We start from the raw sequence: 20,654 nt of genomic DNA, 5'->3' as shown, positions 1-20,654 counted from the left end.
TGCCCCGCAGTAATTAGGTGTCGTGAATGTCAGTCCCGCTTCTGGCTACAGCCCGTAATCAGCGCTGTGTGTCCAAGCAAGTCAGGCAACAGCCCTGCTTAGAGCCGAGTAGTCTGCTCGGGCTGCCGACTGGGCCGCTCGAACAGCAGAAATGTATTATCTCAGTGCTGAAGGCCGGACGTTCTAGATGCAGCAGATGTGCTTCCTCCTGTGACCGTGAGGGAGCATCTGTCCCAGGCTCTCTCCTTGGCGTGTGGATGCCATCTTCTCCCTGTGTCCTCGTGGTCTTCCCTCAGTGCGTGTCTCTGTGTCCCTGTTTATAAGGGCACCAGTCATGCTGGATTCGGGCCTGTCGTGAGGACCTCAATTTTAACTTAGCCCCTCTGTGACGACCCCCATCTCCAAGCACCGTCGCGTTCTGCAGTGCTGGGAATCAGGACACCAACGTGTGAATTTTGGGGGGGACGATTCAGCCCAGATGGAGGCTGAAGTCTCTGGGTCCCTTGTCCCCCGCCCAGCACCTTTTATGCCCCACCTGCCGATAGAGGCGCTCAGGCAGGTGCACTCGGCCGCTGACGGCCCCGGGAGGCTGTGCGGGGCGTCCTGAGCCTGTGCCTGGTTTCAGGTACATCCACCCATGTGAGATCTGCGGGCGTATCTTCAACAGCATCGGAAACTTGGAGCGGCACAAACTTATCCACACAGGTAGCCGTGCCTGGGAGGACACAGGGGCCCGGGCTGCATCCTGCCCAGCGGTCATCTTGCCTCCCTGCCGGCGCTTCTCTGTCCGTCTTTGCCACCGCTCCCCCCTCTGGGTCCCCGCGGAGACCGGGGAAGGAGGGCTCAGCGGGCACTGCTCCAACTGCAGGCGTGGGGCCGCACTTCTCCCGTCACTGCCGTCACGCGGTGACCGTGGGTGCGGATCTCCTGCTGTGAAAGTCTGACCTGTTTGTCTGTAGGTGTGAAAAGCCACGCCTGCGAGCAGTGTGGGAAGTCCTTTGCCAGGAAGGACATGCTGAAGGAGCACATGCGCGTGCATGACAACATACGAGAGTACCTGTGCGCAGAGTGTGGGAAAGGTGAGGGCAGGTGGGGGGGACCCGGGCTGTGTGCTCAGTGTGGGGGGAGGGGGAGGGAGGGGCGAAGGCGAGAGCGGGTGCATGGAGGTAGGGGGGACATGGCCGTCAGGCAGGAGGGGCGGCCAGGCCACACGGCGGGGGGGGGGGGGTCGCCCAGACCCGAGTCATTTACTCAAGAAAGGTAAGACCCGAAGAGATCAGCGAGAAAAATAAAGCCGTCCAAAGGCAGGGAGATGGGGTGAAATCAAAGCACAAGCAAATCGTTTTAAAAGTAGGGAAAGAGTGCAACACAGAACTCTGTGAAGTACAGAATAATCTGAGGGTCCTCATGTGGCCTGAGTGTAGGTGCAAAATCCGCACTGCCGACTGGAACCACTAACTAGGACCAGCTGTGCACAGTGAGTACTGTTATCAGTGATGACTGTGACCGTTATTTGACTCAGGTGAAATGAGTTAAATGATAATAAGTCCATTAATAAAATCTCCCACATCAGTAAGTAGAATGAGGGGAAAAAAGGTAATCGCAGTCCATGGTAAAATTTTAACTCATTTCTGTTTGAAAACAAACCAGAACTGTCAGGAAGACTTGGGGCAGCAGATCTTTGGTGCTTTCAAGTGGCCGCCAGTGTTCTGTGTGGTGGAGAGCGGCAGTGCCGCCCTCCTTCAGATATGGGACTGGTCAAGTTCATCTGCCTTGCTGTGAGGGTCTTTTAAAAAATTTAATATTCCATCAAGTTTTTACTTTCTTCCTTTATGTGATTTTTAGGAAAGTACGAAGAAAACACAAATGCCCCGTAATTCCACTCACTGGATAAACCCGTTAGACTCATAAAATAAGATTACACGCAGAAGGCTAAAAGAACTGCAGAGAAAAGCAGAAAGTGCACAGTCCCCCACCCCTGGCCCCCAGTCCCTCTCTGCACAGGTGACAGTTTCTTGTCTGTTCTCCAGAGTAACTGTGTGCAGCGTGTAGATTGTTTTATTGAAAAAGTAACCCAGGCCAAAAACCAAGAAAAAAATTTTTTTGACACAAATGGATATGCAAAGTAAAGTTATTCCCACCTCGGACCTCAGTTATACCCTTCAAAAGCAGCATTTGATTGTTGTGCACCGACATTTCTAGAAGTTTCCACGCATGTCAGCACTGGCCCTGCTGGCTGGAGCTCCAGCTGCAGCCCCCGTCTTTGCTGCAGCAAGTCCAGCCCCTTTCCCACAGAGCTAGAGCCAGTTAGAGGTGGGAAGGTTGTAGGTAGACAGGTGTGGTGGGCCGTCCACCCAGCTGGGCAGGGGGCAGCCACCCCTGAGACCTGAGTGTTGTTCAGTGAGCCCTGGCAGGTCAGGGAGGGGCGCCCAGGGTGGGCGCTGAGGTCCGTGGCACATCTTGTGTTATATACATTTTTATATCTGAAGTGTATTTAATGTTTAGTTTCATGATTTCTTTCATGACTTCTGAATACTTTAAATATAATGCAGGTGTTAACACTTGGGTTACCGTATTTATTTTCCATAATCCTAAACTATCAGTGGTCATTTTACTTTGATATTATGATCACTGGCACATACAAGCAGATGCTTGTGCTTACCTGTTCTTTCCATCCCTTACTTTTTATTTACTTCCGTATCCATCGTGGTAACCTTTTCATATCAGGCAAATATGGCCCTAATTTTCCCCTCAAAACCTTGACAGGATTCCATCCTGTGGATTCCTACAACCAGACCCTTTCATTTGTATCTTCAGGGGTTTTTGCTGTGCAGTCTTTTATCATTCCAAGTGATGTTGCAGGAAACGCCCTTCTTATTGTCAGTACTTTACATTTTCCCCCCAAGTTCTGGACCTGACCGGGTCCTATTCAAATGGGAGGCTGTAGAGGTAGTGAGAGTCCCATCACCTGGCAGCAGAGACCCCTGTGCCCTGCCTGGTGGGTTTCCACGTATAGCACTAGTAGCCGAGGGTACACAGGAAGATTTGTTCAAAACACTTCACGCACCATGAGATGCGAAGGCCGCCCCCCAGGCGCCCTTTGCCCACAGGCCCTGCAGCCCCCCTTCCTGTCCAGCACTGCCCGCCTGGTGGGTCTCCTGGCCTAAGACCCCCCACCACTGATTCAAACTCTACACCAGGGTCTTTCCTTCTTCAGCGCCTGAGCTAGGGAGGTTTTAGCACGTTTCGCTCCTTTCTGCCAGTGTTGACTTTGTTACATTAACCTGAAGGTAGATGGAAAGTCTGTGTTTGGACCTTTAAGTATCTAATCGTAATGAACACTTACATCACCAAGATCAACATTGGACTTCAGGAGGCTTGGAGCCGCCTACCAGCTGAGTCAGTTGCGTCACAGTGGTTAGATGCGCACGGCCACCCGCAGCTCCTGTTGCTGGGAGCGCTGACCGTGCAGGCTGGGCGGGCGCCCGCCGAGACGGGCTGCCTGGAAGTGGCCTCCGAGGACACAGGGCCCGCCTCACGGCGGGTGGAGGGGGCCCTTGGAGACGAGCCCCCGCGCCCTGTCCCTCCTTGCTGTCACCCCGACCTGTGTGGGCCGGGGCGAGGGGCGGGGCGCGTGCGCCGCTGGGGTCTGTGGCAGGGCTGGGGCCCGTGGCAGGGCTGGGGCCCCCGAAGAGCCGCCGCGCTCCGTCCGCAGGCATGAAGACCAAGCACGCGCTGCGCCACCACATGAAACTGCACAAGGGCATCAAGGAGTACGAGTGCAGGGAGTGCCACCGCAAGTTCGCGCAGAAGGTCAACATGCTCAAGCACTACAAGCGGCACACGGGTGAGTCAGCCCCGGCCGCGGCGCCCTCGCGGAGGGACCAGGCCAGCGGTGCGGGCGCAGCTCGGGGAGCGCCGCCGCTGCCCCTCGCGGCCTTTAGCCCCCAGCACGCCCCGGGCTTCCTGACCGAGCTCTCGGAGGTGGGTTGCTTAGGTGGCCGGTTTCTCAGAAGCTCCCGGTCCCTGCAAGCGCCCTCCATCCTTGTGCGCCCTCACGGAGCTCGGGTTACCGCCCGGCTAGCTGTCCTCAACGCCTTCCCACCCACTCAGCCGTCGCCCTGCAGGAGCGTGTGAGGGAGAAACCATCAGACGAGGGCCCGGGGCGTGTGTACACGCCGGTCATCCTGTCGTCTGGGTGTGTCCATCAGTAGGGCAGTGGCTAAATTATGGTGTGTTCACCATGAGGGAGGGTGCACCCCTGCAAGTGATGGAATCGTATGTTGAGTTACGCAGACGTTCGTGGTCCAGTGGGAGAGAAACCAGCCTCTACAACAAATGAGTTCATTGTCTTATAAAACATTTGTGTGTGGATGAACGTGTGTGTATAAGAGGATTAAGATCGACAGCGGAGTGAGAGACGGTTATCCCTGGGTGATGGAGTTGTGTCTCAAGTTTCTGGTAGGAGCCTCTGGTTGGTTCCGTGTTCTCCCTAAAACGCACCTGAGTCCTGCCACTGCCTGGCCCAGCTCACCTGTGCGCCCACCTCTCTCACTGCCCCCAGGGCTGTCCAGGCCACCACGCAGGTCTGCTTTGGGTCCCCCTGGAGTGCCAGCCCCCAGGGCACTGGGCTTTCACAAAAGTGTGCTGCCCTTCTCTTCCTGGGGAAACTCATCCGTTTCACTTCCCCTTTTCTGGGAAGCGTTCTCCCCCAGGACTGAGTCCTGCACCACCTCTCGGGTCTCACAACACTGCACCTGCTGGGCTGTAGTGGCCTCTGGCCTCCAAAAGCCACAGTGAGCATACGAGGGGTTCGCCGAATACAGGGCCAAGATAAGTCCAAGATGAGTGGACCCTGAAAATCACTTACCTAGTTTTCCACTTGGGGGGAAACCTTTATTTAAAAGGCGTTCTAAGGACCACTTTCTTGTCAGTTTGGGGAGAGAAACAGTGCGATCGATGCCTGGATGCTTCCTGGCCGGGTTGCAGGCAGGCAAGGTGGTCACCCCAGACCGAGTGACTGATCTGAACACTCAGGACTGGAGTGAAGCGGGCGGAAGCCTTAAACGTGTCATAAACGTGGCCCTGCCTTCCCTGGTCGCGAGCTGTGCAGAGTAAGCTCATTGAATCAGATTCTGCTGAGACTGTGGCAGTCTGAGGGCCTCGGGCTGAAACTGTCCTTGTCACCCCTTCTGCGGAAGGAGCTCGCCTGGGTGCCAGCCATAGGGTAGCTTTCAAGCCACAGTGTGCCGGTCGCGTGTGGGAATGAACACTTACTGTCTGCTCTCTCCTGGTAATTTACCTCCCGTGCAGCTTCTGCAAAAGCAGAAATGTGTCAAGGACGAGACAGCTTCTGTGTGTAGTTAAAACACTCGTGAAACGTGAAATTAAGTGTGCCTTTTTCTGCAGGGATTAAAGATTTCATGTGCGAACTGTGCGGAAAAACTTTCAGCGAGAGAAACACGATGGAGACGCACAAGCTCATCCACACGGGTAAGCGGGGCACCTGGGGACCGGCCGCCCGCCCGCCGCGGGCTCCGCTGAGGCCATCGGAGCGTGCGCGGTGGGGATGGCATGGCTGTGATGCTGTTGGTAGACCTTTTCAGATGTTTTGGTGCTGTTCTGCCTTAACGATGGCCCCTTGCCCCCAAAACCTCAGCCCATCAAAATTTTCGGACATTGTCCGAAACTTGAATTTTCGGATATTGGAGTAGCTACTGGGCTCCAGGAGGGGAGGAGGCCGCGCTGCCTGTCCCGCGGCCTGACCACCGGGTGGGTGACCCGGCCGGCGACCCTGGGCGCACGTGCAGAGGCTGACCCCGCTCACCACCCGTGCTTTCTCTTCTGCCCCGTGCGTGTGGGAAGTGGGCAAGCAGTGGACGTGCTCCGTGTGCGACAAGAAGTACGTCACCGAGTACATGCTGCAGAAGCACGTGCAGCTCACCCACGACAAGGTAGAGGCCCAGAGCTGCCAGCTGTGCGGGACCAAGGTGTCCACCAGGGCTTCCATGAGCAGACACATGCGGCGCAAGCACCCCGAGGTGAGCCTGGGCGGGCGACCCTGCCTGCCTCCCCCCGCCTCCCCGCGCAGGCCCGGCCCCTCTGCCCTCTGCCCGGTGGCGGCTCCTGCCCAGAGACCCCGCCGCGCTGGCTCACCATCCCTGCCCCCACGCAGGCCCGTGGTTCCTCCAGGCGGGGCCGGGCCTGGCAACTCCCCTCCGCCTGCGTGCCGACGGCGCTGAACGAGTGAGTGAACAGAAGAGCCTGGAACGTGTTTTTTGCTGAGGTTATAAATTACATTCTCGCTGGAATTACAGCGAGACGGGAGTACGACCCTGACCCCTCCCCCTTTCCTCCCTTTGGGCAACTAAAAAAGATTCAGGACGGGAGCCTCCATGTGGTGTTAGGGGCTGATTAGAAGGTGGCCCTGGGGACCGATGGGGAGAAGCTGTATTGAGGCAGATAGACCCTGGCTCACCCGTGGGCTGGTTCTAAAGGCAGGTCCAGCGCACTGAAGAATTTAATGCTTTTTAAAAAGAAGTAAACTGAAAAACAAAGCTAGAAGAAAGTACGGGAAAATAGCTATATCACTGAAGGGTGGAAACTTTCTAAGCGCAAAAGCGGTGAGAGGAGTCTCGAACAAACGATTTGACTAAGCGGCATAACATTTAGAACTTCTGTAGGTCAAAGGGAAAACGGAAAAAATGTGGTAAGATATTACTACCGTTAACAGATAGAAACTGTTAACGTTAAAGGTAATATGGATTCCATGAGTAGAACACAAAGAACCCAGTGTGTCCACGGAGATTCATGAAAGCTAACACCTGTGGTTAAGACACAGGAGAAGGCCTTTAACAGTAGAGGTGCGATCCTTCCTCCGTTGAATTAGAGGAGGTTCTTAGATTCAAAATGCCTGTGCGGCGGGCGTGAGCCGGGCGCCCGGCCGTGGCGTGTCCTCCTGGGGGGTAGCGTGACCATCCCTCCAGTGTTTTATATAAATGACTACTTGGACCCCTCAACGTCCTGCAAGAGGAACGTGATTAAGTTAGTGGTAGTTCAGTGATGTGCCTGAATGTGACGTGTTTGCAGAGAACCCTGAGTGAAAGCGGGAGTGTTTGCTGTAAGAAAGCCGTACACGCCGTGCGTGTACCGCGTGTGTATACACTATGTCATTCACGTTGTGTGTGTTTATGGGATACTCACGTATGTAATATAAGTGGGGTGGGCGAAACGAGAAAGGACGACAACGTTACACGGTGGTCTTCCCCTGGCGTTGAAGTTTTGGTTATTTCTTCGCTTGTTCTCCGTTTTAAGTAATTTACTCTAGTGAACGTGGGTTACTTTCGCAATTGTACAAGCACCCTCTGCCTCGTTTGGGTGGCAAGTGCGTCTTTTTCTGCGTCGCCTTGACCCTGAGCTCTGGGGACCCCGAGGAGCTGGGGCTCCACCTGCTTCGCTGTCCTCACTCCTGGCCTTTTCCACCTAGTGGCCAGCTAGCGTTTCCACCTAGAAAAACAAAGTTGGGAGAGCAGGAGCCCAAAGTGTCAGCATCCACCCGCTGCCCAGTGTCGGCAGACAGCGCCCTCCAGGCCTCGGGGCCCAGGGCCAGCGCTGCAGGCTCCCCCGGGGGCTCGTGACGTGTGGGAGTGATTTCTCGGTGACGTGTGGGTGTTTGTAGCTACACGTGCTAACAGCGCGCACAGCAGTTTTTGCAGACGGGTTGTGTGATGCACGTTGCTGGGTGCGGGAGGCCTTGCGGGCGCGGAGCAGCTCGGCAGACGCTTCCGTCTGGTTGACGGTCGCTTCCTAGCCAGCCCCTCTGTGCGGCCACCATGCCGGCGGCACAGCGCTCCGGAGGGGACTCCAGCTCACGGAGGGCTCCCCTGTCGGGGCTCTGTTCTCAGTCCCTTTTGTCTCTGAAGCCTTCAGCCTCTTCCCCCGTTGATCCTCTGATGTTTCTCTGTCATCTCCTTCTGTGTTGCTCAAACAGATACAGTTAAGTGCCTGCAGGAATGAGCACTGGTGACCGGCCGGACAGGGTGCGCCCCGTCCTCCTGGACCGACCGTCTAGGGTGGGAGACGGGGGGTGGGTAGGACACAGACAAGTCAGACAGAGAGGAAGAGACGGAGTGAGGCCGAGGGAGGGCTCTGCTGCCGTGTGGGTGCCACCCTGGGGCCCGGCTGTGCAGGGGTGCGGGGCAGGGGGCCACGCAGTGCTGGGCACAGACTCGGGGGCAGGTGTCCCGTGGAGGCTGGCTAAGGTGTTCAGCGTAAACTGCTTTCACACATTGGAGACCTTTCAGAATTGATGCGATTTTATCACTTCAAGGTATGGTCTTTCCCTCTGCTTTGAGTGAACGTTACATTCAAAAAAATTCAAACACACACAGTACTTGGCATGCGTGGTCTTCTCTCCGAATAAGAGCGAAGCCAGCAGATGCTTCTGTGGTTGTTCTTCGTGGCATGAGCTTCCAGACCGTGTGACTAGGACGCTGATGATGTCGTCGTTGATGATGGAGGTGGTGGTGACAGTGAGGTGGTGGAGGTGATGGTGGTGGTGACAGTGATGGAGGTGGGGTGACAGTGACGGTGGTGACAGCGGTGGAGGTGCTGATGCTGAGGGTGGGAGAGGACGGTGGCATCTGGCCGCTGTGACTAAGCTTTGCGGCATCACAGTCACACTTGGGTCCTCAGCGCCACGTCAGCATTTACGTTGCAACACACATGACCACGACCTCCTTGCTGCCCGTCCTTTCAGAGAACGCCCAGCCCTGGTGTTGGAACCTAAGTCCAGAAATGCAGCTCCCCGTCATTCTGCTTAAATGAGCCACACCCGCTATGTATAGCCTATAATTTTGTTCTTAATTTTTTTTGACCAAGAATGTAGAGATGCTTGCAGAGCCATTGGGCTGAAGAGCCCGTGCAGACACTTTCCTGGTCTCCCTGCTCTCGTGTAGTCTTTGCACAGTGCTTCCCTTCTTCAGCAACTGCCCGTTTCCACACCTCCCTCCCAGGGATTCCGTTCTCTCTGCGCTCAGGGTCCGTCGCCCCACCTGTGATTTGTTCACTTAAGTGATCGCAGTCACGGTACAGCTGGTGTCAGCAGGTGTGCGGGTCAGGTTCAGGGAAGACCGGGTGGACCCCGGGCGTGTGTCGTGGCGTAAGGGTCTGCGTGCTGGGGACCGGCGGTGCGGCTCACAGGTGCACTTCATCAGAAATGACCAATGAAACTACCCGGACTTCTCTACTTTTCAGGTGGAAAAGTCACGTGTGTACAGTGTAAATGTCTCATTCTCGATGGTTCCTTGTAGAACAGGATTCCTGTATCTTATCCCGCTCCGCTCTGGGTTTGAAAGAACAAGACTGAGTGAGAATGCACTATGCACTGTGCACTGTGCATGTTAGTGTTTTCACTAAACTAAGAGGGAAGGAATAGTTTCCACCCTCGAGCGGTGGGCAGTGCGGTGACACACGGACGGGGCGAGGTAACACCCCCGTGTGTGAGAGCACAGCGGAATCTTGAAGAGAGGGGGCCTGGGAGGAGGGAAGGAGAGCCCGGACGGGACTGTGGAATCCAGGTTTTCAAGACCCGAGCAGGGCCCGTGAGGGCGTGGGCGCCTTTGAGGGTGGCTGCCTGTCGGCGCGTGTCTGGGTCCCGCCTGACCTGAGCCTCAGCCTTCGGGCGTGGTGTCCCGGGCTCACCGCCCTGTGGTCACTCCTAGGTCCTGGCCGTGAGGATCGACGACCTGGACCACCTCCCCGAGACCACCACCATCGACGCCTCCTCCATCGGTATCGTCCAGGTGAGCCCGGCGCACGCGGGGCCCGGGACGTCTCAGCCGAGGGGCCCCGGCAGGTGTCCTGAGCAGCCTTTGGGAAAAACCCCACGTTTGACGCTCGTTTGCCTCTGCTTTATTGGTTGGTCGTCACCCCAGGAGCCTTTTAGTTTCTGTAAAAGTTTCTAGAATTTCAGTTTTCTGAATCCTGACATATCTCCTTTTAGAGAATAGATGGTTTCTTAAGTCACAGTCGGTAGAGAGCGTGTGTACACGTGCGTACGTGTGTACAGAGAGAATTAGGTTTATTTTAAGGACTTGGTGCCCACGAGTGTGGAGCTGGCAAGTCCAGAGCTTTCAGGACGGGCCGGAGGCTGGAGACCCAGGAGGAGTTGATGCTGTGCCCGGGGTCCATCTGGAGACAGAGTTCCCGCTTCCTCTGGGAGCTTCAGGCTTTCCTCTCGAGGCCTTCGCCCGATGGGACGAGGCCCACCCGCATTGCAGAGGGCGCTCTGCATGACTCAGTACCCACCGATGTCAGCGTTAATCACATCTGAAAGATCCCTTCACGGCAGCCTCTAGACTGGTGTTCAGCCACCCAGCCGGGCGCCCGAGCCCAGCCACGCTGACCCTTAAACTTAAGCATCACAGGTGTTTCCAGAAAAGCTTATTAGCACGATTAGATTATTAGAAGCAAAATAACTTTCAACGTATTAGGTGAACTTACTTTTAAAAGGAATTTTTAGTCAGTACCTTTATATAAAGAGCTTCTCTTATTTTATTTTATTTATTTTTTTTGTGGTGCACGGGCCTCTCACTGTTGTGGCCTCTCCCGTTGCGGAGCACAGGCTCCAGACACGCAGGCTCAGCGGCCATGGCTCAGCGGCCCAGCCGCTCCGCGGCATGTGGGATCCTCCCGGACCGGGGAACGAACCCGCGTCCCCTGCATCGGCAGGCGGACTCTCAACCACTGCGCCACCAGGGAAGCCCAGCTTCTCTTCTTTTAAAGGAAACGTGTCATGCTCTCGGTTATTTTAAAATCACGTTTCTACCTCTGTGTTTTGCAACGGAGCTTTGGGCGCGGCGCTCAGCGGCCGGGTTGTACTGAACCGCCGTGCCCCACGCCTCAGCAGCCCCGGAGGGCCAGGACCACGCCCACCCTGGCCGGGGCAACCCCTCCTCAGGGTCTGCCTGCCGCTGGGTGGGAGCAAGTCTCATGCATGGCACCAAGGACCAGGAGGGAGGAGAGCCTTGCTGGCCACCGTGACTCAGCGGCCTCCGTGATGCTGGGCCAGCCCAGCTGTAGGTCGGAAAACAGGCCACACTTAGCAGCTCAAGAAGACGTGTGCAGGGCACCCGTCTGGGGTCGCCATTACCGCCGGGCCCTGTTTGCTGTCCCCAGAAAAGGTGACTGCACAGTTCTTGCGGTCAGCCTCATTTTGATCGAAGATTGTGTCTGCAGTGAATCTGTTTCAGCCAGGGGATGAGAGTCCTGATGTGAAAGCATTTTTCAGTCTCAGACTGAGCTCAACAGGGCTGAAACAGTGGCTCAAAACATCTGCTTTTAGAGATGTTTCTATTTCAGCACAAAATGTGGCTTTTAAAAATATGACTGGTATCTAAAATCCTTCACCTGAAAGAAAAGCAACTGAAACCAACAGGAACTTGCCCCCGTCCTTAGAAGTGCAAGTTAGCAGACAAGCCTGGTCACCTGGTGTCCAGGAACAGGGCTGGGCCGCGCTGGCCGCTTCGGGGCCACGGCCCGTTGACCCGCTGTTGTCACGCCTTCTCTTCCTGCAGCCTGAGCTGAGCCTGGGGCAGGAGGATCTGGCGGAAGGGAAGCACGTGAAAGCCGCCAGGAGGACTCACAAGAGGAAGCAGAAGCCAGAGGACGAGGCCGGGGCCACGGGGCCCGAGGAGGCCACCTTCAGCGAGTTCTCGGAGAAGGAGGCCACGTTCTCGGGCGGCGTCGGGGACGAGACCAGCTCCGCCGTGCAGAGCATCCAGCAGGTCGCCGCCCCCCGTGCAGGGCTGGGGGCCCCGGGCGTGGGGGGCCTGGACTCTGGCCGTGGCCAGCACGTGCCCCGTTTCCCAGCTTAGACCCAGAAGTCACCGCCATCCTCCCGGGTTGGGAACGGGGCTGCGTCTAGTTTGGGGAGGTTCTCAATGGCCTGAGCATGCCGGCCAGTCAGGCAAGGCCCGACTCTGCATGCCAGGGCGTGTGGCCGGCCAGCCTGCTGCTTTTAACCAAGGCTTCCCCGCTGGGGTTTCGAGGCCCCCAGCTCCTGGTCGGCGTGCGTCGGACGCCACTCCCCTCCCCTGACTGGCGCTGGTCGCCCTGGTTGCAGACGTTCCTGCGTTGCAGCCCTGTCTGTGGGGAGGAGCATGGCTTGCTTTTTCATTTATTAGCTCCGGCACTGCACACTGGTTCACTGCCCTTCTGACCTTTACAGTTGGGATTTCCAGTTACCATCATCACTTCACAGAAGTTAAGAGACAGTGAAGAATGTGCTCTGTTTTTCTCATTACTTTCTTCTGTTTTTTTTCCTAGCTACGGAAACCCTTTGATTTTCAGTTCCAGCTGATGGCCTCGGTGACGGTGTCTGTATCTTGTTTCTCTCTTTCACTAGAATTCTTTTTCCAGGAAAAATGAACTTGGTTTAATCTCTCAGCAGCAGGTGTTTTAACTCCTTCCTTTGGGCCAGGGGTGTGATGATTCCAGCGTCACGAGATGGCCTCCGTGACAAAGTACAGCACAGGAAGCTGCTCATGTTCTCAGTTCTGCAGGAACTAACGGTCCCATGTTGTGCGTGACTCTTCCAGGTGGTGGTGACGCTGGGCGACCCCCATGTGACCACCCCGTCGAGCTCCGTCGGCCTGACCAACATCACCGTGACCCCCATCACCACCGCGGCCGGGACTCAGTTTACCAACCTCCAGCCGGTGGCCGTCGGGCACCTGACCACCCCGGAGCGCCAGCTGCAGCTGGACAACTCCATCCTGACCGTGACCTTTGACACTGTCAGCGGCTCTGCCATGCTGCACAACCGCCAGAACGACCTCCAGATCCACCCCCAGCCGGAAGCCTCGAATCCGCAGTCGGTGGCCCACTTCATCAACCTGACCACCCTGGTCAACTCCATCACGCCCCTGGGGAGCCAGCTCGGCGAGCAGCCTCCGCTCACCTGGCGGGCGGTGCCCCAGACAGACGTGCTGCCGGCCCCGGCCCCCGCCCCGCAGGCCGCCCAGCCCCCGGTGCCGGCCGAGCAGCAGCCGCAGATGTACAGCTACTGAGTCACCCTGCGGGGACCTGGGGGAGAACCACGGGCAGGCGGTCCGGTTCTGTTTTTATTTGAGATTTGTTTGCTGGATACCAAACAAAAAAACACCGCACGTTGCAGCATCAGGAAGGTTGGCGTAGCTTTTGCAGCGTCATCTCCAAATTCACCAACAGCCATCGCAGTCTGTCAGCTGAGCTCACAAGTGACCCCGAGCAGATCCCCCTGAGGCCCCATGTGCTCTGCGCGGCAAGGCCAGGCCCCCAGGCTTCCCCCCCGGAACGCGGATGGGCGCAGGGTTTGGGAAAAGGAAACCCAGGGAGGAGCAGCGTGGTAAGACCCGTATGTCACCAGGGATGTAAGTGGCGTGTTTCATGTTTCCCTTTAGGGCTCCGCTACTGTGTGGAAACGTAGCCGGTTTTCTCCTGTGGCTCCTGCACGTTTTTGCTAACGAGCAGATAGGAGTTCAAGTCACGTTGACTCTCTTTGAAATTTGAGTTGAGTCGAATTCGTTCTGCACCTTTGGGCTGAAACCATGTGGGAGGATGCCCTGTGGGAGCGGACGCCCCTCCTCTGGCCTTCACGAGTTGCTCTCGGGCAAGGGGTCGCGTGAGACTGCCGACCAAGGCACCTTAGTGATAGAATTTGTGAATCGATTCTCAATATGCCTCTTCCCTTTTTTTTTTTTTTAAACTTTACCTCGAGCACGCCTTGTGTGATCGAGACTGCGGAGGCCACGTCGTTCTCTATTTTCCTCTAACACACAGAAGTCGTTTGCACTGTGGGACTGCGGGTCCACGTCCAGCTCTACGCGGCTGCCCCGATGCAGGGGCCGTGAGCCTCATGCCGGCCCCTCTGGGGGCACCTCGGGGTTGTGTCTCAGGATTCCCTGCCACCAAACGTATTTATTAGGGCTGAGGCGTAGCCAGAATCCCCCGCACTAGAGAACAGGAGAAATTCGTGTCTTTTTTCTGTTTAAACTTTAAGTCCAAAGGTTGGTGTGTTTCAAGACCAGTTTTCTATACAATGTTGAATGAACTTGGCTCTTTCCCCGAGAAAGGTATAGGTTTTTTGAAATGTGAAGACAGTGCTATTTCCTGCCGAGCAGTATGAAAGCAGAAAGGCTATCAGCTGAGCAGTAGAAGCGTCAGTGCCCCTAATGAACGAGTGAATAAATGCTGAGCGACGGGAGCTCTGCCCCTCCGGGGGACGCGCTTTCACACGCGTGCGCCCGTTTCAGAAGTGGCCGGTGAGGCTCTGGACCACCAGGGTGGCAGCCAGCAGCCAGCCCTCCCACGGCGCAGCCAGGGACACAAAGAGGCGGCCAAAGAGGCTAGATTTCTACCCTCCTGATGCTTTAACGCTGTCCAGAATGAGATGATACGTTTGTTTGCCTTACTTTGTCCTGATCAGTATTTGTCCCCGATCCTGCATTGTTTGGGAGACCATCAGTAGCAGATAAATGAGGCAGGATAACCTTACGCTGCTAGTGAGGCTACAGACGACCTGTTATGCAAAACGCAACGTTCTCAGCACTTCGCTTCATTCCAAATCGCACGGTTCTGAGGAGGGGGCTAGGCTTTGAGTTGTGCAATACATGCTTTCGTGAACTAAGTTCATCACCCACGCGGCATGTGAAAGGGGCTTCAGGATTCGCCCTCCACACCCAGCTCACCGGTAACTCCCGACGACTCGCACCTCTGAATTGGTAGTGGGGGATTGTTTGACTTTTAATTTATGATAATTATTTTTTATGTTATTTATGTATATAATTAACTGCTTTATACCTAATAGTTTCATCAAATGAACTTGGGCTGGGGGTGATATACTTTCTAAGTATCGTCTCTGTTCTCCAAATGTAAGTGGTCCAGGTATCCGTGGCATCATCAAAAGCGCCGAGGTTCCTAAGGTATTTTCTTAAAAATCGCTGACCGTCCTTTTGCATTTGCGGAATGTAAGGGATGAAATGACCAAGTAAAAAATGCAAACATGATTGAACACCCGCTAGCATTTATCTTTTATTCCTCTCCCCTATGAAACAAAGGCCTTTTAAATCACAATTTTATTTTTTTAAGAGAAGTTGTTTTTATGCTTAGAGTAAGAACGCATCAGATGTCTTTAAAGAACCTGACTTAGGTTGTGTGGCCCCAGTGTACCTCCCGCCGTTTATTTAACGACACAGATGCTTAATCATACTTCCTGTTATAATAAGAACTCTAAATAAAAATCAAATTGACTCCTGAGTTTTCTGTAGAAATATTTGGTCTAATAGGGTGACTGTCTGAGGCAAAATAGGTTCGTGTTGTCTTAAAACGGTTGCTATGAATTTGCATATAAGACACTGGGAAGCAAAAAATAAAAAGTACTACTCAGCCCAAAGAGCTACCAGCTGTAGACTGTTCTTCACCTCTGTCGCTGTTTCCTGATGGAAAAGATTTACTTTTTTTAACTGATCCCAGTGCACAGCTGTATCCATAGGAGGAAATTGGATGGAGCCGTTGTGACCACTGAGCTCTGCGAATCCCTCGAGGTTATTCTAAATTAATAAACAGAAGATGCGTGGTTTTGGCCGGTGAATTTGTGAAGTTGTGTCGTTCTGTGCCATCTGACGGTGTAAGCCTTGCAGAGCAGGCCCCCGGGATTGCGTGTCCCTGAGGCAAGGAGGGGACGGGGGCCCCGAGTGGGATGTGTTCCTTGTGCCGGGTGCCGCTCCACTGTGACCGACAGGGACCTGCCTTGGAGGATTCGGGGCCCGGGAGGCAGATGCACGGACTTCACAGTCACAGTGGCCAGAGCTCGAGGCTCCCAGCTCAGGGCCGTGTCAGTGACTTTCCCGTTGGATTTTGAAATGCATCAAGGCTGAGAGGTCACGTGTATTTCGTGTCCCATTAGTTTGTATAACAACAAATAAAAGTTGCCATGAGCTGTGTTTTTCCATTGCTGGCCCTCTGCTCAGACTGCCCGTTCCAAGTAGTGGACACACGGTATATTTTGAGAACGGTTGTAATTCCCGTGTAGTTCAGACCCTGTGAAATGTTTGGATTATTTTAAATGACCCAAACATTGAAAATAAACAAGATACTGAGATATCAGAAGCTTTCACAAGGGTTTGTTTGTTTGTTTAAAAGCAACAAAGCAGGGCTTCCCTGGTGGCGCAGTGGTTGAGAGTCTGCCTGCTGATGCAGGGGACATGGGTTCGTGCCCCGCTCCGGGAGGATCCCCCATGCCGCGGAGCGGCTGGGCCCGTGAGCCATGGCCGCTGAGCCTCTGCGTCTGGAGCCTGTGCTCCGCAACGCGAGAGGCCACAGCAGTGAGAGGCCCGCGTACCGCAAAAAAAAAAAAAAAAAAAAAAGCAACAAAGCAGTGGTTGTAGCATTTTTTTGTAAAGCTTAGATGGAGGGAACGGACACAAAAAAAGATGAGCAGCCAGAGAGAGGGGAGAACTTAGTAAGCAAGGCGTTCCTTAGGGCACGTGGTCTGGAAGAATCCCTCATTTTATTGATCAAATAATGATATGTTCCGATTTGTTAGGAAGAGTCATCTTAAAGTTATGAAACACCTGGAGTGTCATCCGATCTTCTAAGGATTTGAATTATGAGAACCTTGTTTTAGGTACTTCAGTTGTATCTTAGAGAACAGCTGGTAGCAGCTAATTCTTCTGCCAGTGAATAGGGTTCACCCCCTCAATGTCCAACCAATTGTGAGCATGTTCTTGTATGTGCAGCAAATTCCAATAGAAAGGGGGAGACCGCTGGGCCACTGGCTGCTTCCCCTTGTGGGTGTTTGCACCTGGCTTGAGCGACCCCACATCAGGAGGTCCTAGTCCTGGAATGACAGCCAATGATCTGACCTGCGTGCGCTGCAGGCAGCAGAATTACCTGGGTGACCCGCACAACGAGCTGGCTGGGACCACCCCTCCCCCGCCAAGCCCTGGTACCCATGGACCTGAGGCTTCTCCTCCCTGAGCCGGGACCTGTGGCTCCCTGGGGTCCTGCAGTCCCAGGTGCAGGCTGCTGGCATCCAGACAACACTTGAGGGCAGGCGCCCCACATCCAGACTGCCTTGGCACCAAGCCTCCAGCTCTTCCTCGATGACCGGTCTGTCTGCCCACATTTGCTCCATAAGGAGGGAGACGGACGCCCCTCTCCATGGGAAGGTGTCCCTTCAATGGGACACAGACCCACCCTGAGTGTCTGCAGAGAGCCCGGCCCAGCATACTTCCCGGGAAGAGTGAGGGTGCAGGACCCGGGGCTTGGGGCCCGCTGTTCACTGTCTGTTCCACTTGGGCCTTTCAGCTCCTCCTGGGCACAGTGCATCACCCCCTCGCGTGACCATCTGCAGCTTGCCCTCAACCCCAGGAATTCTGTCTTCCTAGTTTTAGCTACAAAACAGAGTAGCAAGGTCACAAAGGAAAGAGAAGGCATGGCCGCAGTGTTGCGGGAAATGCTCTAGAAATCCAAAAGCTGCCCTGCCGGAGTCTCCAGAATGATCCGGGGCTGGGGGTGAGGCTGCTGCCGTCAGGAGCGGCCGCCGTTTCGTCTGTGCGTTGCCATCCTCTGTTTCGGGAAGGCACACGGACTCATCCCCTGGATGTCGCCAAGGACCATCAAGCTCTCACGTCTGACCCCGGAGTTCATGACCCCTGGCCCCGAACCTGGCGCTCCCCGACTGTCCCCACTCACGGCCCACAGCCCTGCCCTCCACCTAGTCGCACGGGCAGGAGCCCAGAGCCATCCCACGCTTACACCCCCTGTGCCTTTGGGTCTGTCCGGGTGTCACCATCCCCATGACCACCTTCCCAGCTGACAGCCCCTAAGGGGCCACCCGGCCCCCGCTCGTCCCCAGGAGCCCGTCCTCCACACGGTGGCCTCGTTGGCCCTTGTAAAGGTGTCATTCTGTGTGTCACCCATGCACCAAGGTCCGCGTCCTCCAACGGATCCGAAGTGCTCCCTGGACACGCCGATCCCTTCTGCGGCCTCGAGCCTGCAGGAGCTGCCCCGCCTCCTTCTTCCCCGTTCTCTCCCAGGGTCTCCGCACGCCCAGCGCCCTGACCCCCCGCTTGGTTAATGCTGCTTGGCCCTCAGATCGCGGCTCAAACGTCACTTCCTCAGAGAAGCCTCCTGGAATCCCCCGGAAGCCCTCATTTCCCACTCTGATAGCAAAGCAAGCACTGTGCGCTCCAGTGGGCAATTACGCTGGCTGTTTACTCATTCTATGAATTTGTTCCTGTCTGTGCCTCCCTGCTGTTCAGTAAGTTCCGGAAGAGGGGAGACTGTGCTTCTTCTCATCATTTCGTCATTTCCCCTGAGGCCCCCCACCCCCCGACAGTAAGCCCGAGCCACAGAGATTAATAGGCAAGTGTTTTTCCCAAGGGTGGCCACCAACGCTTTGAAGCGCTCCCCCCCAAAACCCAACTTTGCTATATCCAGTTGGAATTATCACCTGAAATTTCTGTCTTCATGAGACTCTTGGAAATCCTCATCTCCAATGACTCGATTTTATTGATAAGATTATTAATTACTTCTTCAACTTTGTTCATTAAGTTATGATTTTTGCCCCTTGTTAGCAAATAGTAAAACGTAATCAAGCCTTTCGATTCTTCCTGCTTCGTGATTAATGGCAGGGGACCATTTAGCAGAAAATGGTTCCTTCTTTACAACAAGTGCTCTTCGTTATGTTAAATGATCACATAATGGAAATGGCAGTAAAGAAGACACTCATTCGACACAATCATATAGGTTTCAGGTCCAACATTGTAGTACATTTTTGCAGACCCTGAAGTACATGTCAGCAGGCACCCTATGGTTTTCAAACATCATATTCCCTGGACTGCCCCCATGCATGCCAGTCATCCCTACATCACTTCCTAGCATCCTCGCTGTAACAGTCTGTGGGACACACGTGATGAATGGAATAGAACAATGGAAGTTTTTGTTTTTTTGGAGTATAGTTGCTCTACAATGTTGTGTTAGTTTCTGCTGTACGACAAAGTGAATCAGCTCTATGTATACGTATATCCCCTCCCTCTTGGACCTCCCTCCCATCCCCTGCCATCCCGCTGGAAATTTCTAATAAATGCTATAGTGAAAAAAAAAAAAAAAAACCCGTGCCCCGTGTTCTTAGCATCTCAGGATCCTGAGCAAAGGTCTTTTCACGCGGTTGGTTATCTTTTTGGTGGGTTGGACATTGATTTTTCGAGTTCTTTAGAAACGGAGCTGAAGCGCGTGCCCCTAGATTTTCAGCTTGCATACATCTCGTAAGCATCAGCAAAAACATAACTGAAAGGAGTCGTATTTAAACACCCTGCATGTCCATTTCAGATAAGAAGAGTGACAGCCCGAACTCCTGCTTGCTCGGGGCTCCACCAACGTCAGCTCAGCCAGTCCCTCCAACGGCCCCCTGAGATGGCTGTCGCCTCATTGTGACATGACGCGGGGTTTCTCAAGCAAAGGGTAGACTTCACTGCCAGTGAAATAGCGTTAGAAAACGTTGTCTTAATGGATCTGTAACGTCATGTGTGTGGAATTGGGTTTCTTCGCTTATATTTAGAACCGTGTCCGTACTTTTGGAGACATCGTGAATTTTTGCCTGAAGGGCCAAACAGTTCCTCTTAAGAAAAGAAGACGCCAGTGTAGCTGGCCCACACCAAGCCAGCATTCTGAGGCTTCTAAGAGCATCCCCCAGGGATTCGTCAGAAAGTTCCCAAAATAACCAGCGTCTGAATTGTGGCACCAAATAGTAGAGACTTTTTTTAAACAGAGGCCTATTTTTTTCCTTTTTATTTTTTACAAAATTGTATTGAAGCCATAGTTGATTTACAATGTTGTGTTTAATTTCTGCGGCACAGCAAAGTGACTCAGTTATACCTATATATATTCTTTTTCATATTCTTTTCCATTATGGTTTCTCACAGGATATAGTTCCCTGTGCTCTACAGTAGGACCTTGTTGTGTATCCATTCTATATAGAATAGTTGGCATCTGCTGACCCCAAACTCCCAGTGCTTCCCTCTCCCACCCCTCCTCCCCCTTGGCAACCACAAATCCGTTCTCTATGTCTGTGAATCTGTTGCTGTTTCGTAGATACGTTCACTTGTGTCGTATTTTAGATTCCACATATAAGTGATGTCATATGGTATTTGTCTTTCTCTGTCTGACTCACTTCACTCAGTATGATCATCTCTACGTCCATCCATGTTGCAGCAAATGGCATTATTTCGTTTCTTTTTATGGCTGAGCCGTATTCCATCGCATATATGTACCACGTCTTCTTTAGCCATTCATCTGTCCGTGGACAGTCAGGTTGTTTCCATGTCTCGCCTATTGTGAATAGTGCTGCTATGAACATTGGGGTACATGCATCTTTTCAAATTACAGTTTTGTCCAGATACATGCCCAGGAGTGGGATTGCTGGATCATACGGCAACTCTATTTTTAGCTTCTTGAGGAAACTCCTTGCTGTTTTTTTCATCTTTTTAATTGCAAATGCAACAAAACATTATGACTTTACTGGCTCCCGTCTGACTGTCTGTCAGCCGTGGCTCAGCTTTCCCGCTCTGGCTGTAATTACGCTCACCCCACCCCCCATCTGCCTTCAAGGG

General features: G+C 54.0%; 1 protein-coding gene across 1 annotated transcript in view; it reads left to right on the top strand.

The window, feature by feature from the left end:
- The window catches only part of PRDM15 (PR/SET domain 15), a 41,576-nt gene extending 28,238 nt beyond the window's left edge, over nucleotides 1-13,338 (top strand). The window contains 8 exon segments of the mRNA XM_082655420.1: nucleotides 626-705; nucleotides 960-1,079; nucleotides 3,716-3,847; nucleotides 5,410-5,493; nucleotides 5,866-6,041; nucleotides 9,723-9,803; nucleotides 11,577-11,786; nucleotides 12,600-13,338. Of these exon segments, the coding sequence (XP_082511546.1) occupies nucleotides 626-705; nucleotides 960-1,079; nucleotides 3,716-3,847; nucleotides 5,410-5,493; nucleotides 5,866-6,041; nucleotides 9,723-9,803; nucleotides 11,577-11,786; nucleotides 12,600-13,070 (1,354 nt within the window). The 3' untranslated portion in view covers nucleotides 13,071-13,338.
- The last annotated feature ends 7,316 nt before the right edge of the window (nucleotides 13,339-20,654 follow it).

This window comes from Grampus griseus (assembly GCF_964374135.1).
Source record: "Grampus griseus genome assembly, chromosome: 5".
Classification (NCBI taxonomy): Eukaryota; Metazoa; Chordata; class Mammalia; order Artiodactyla; family Delphinidae; genus Grampus; species Grampus griseus.
Note: the sequence above shows the minus strand (reverse complement) of the source record. Positions and strands in the feature narration are given on the sequence as shown.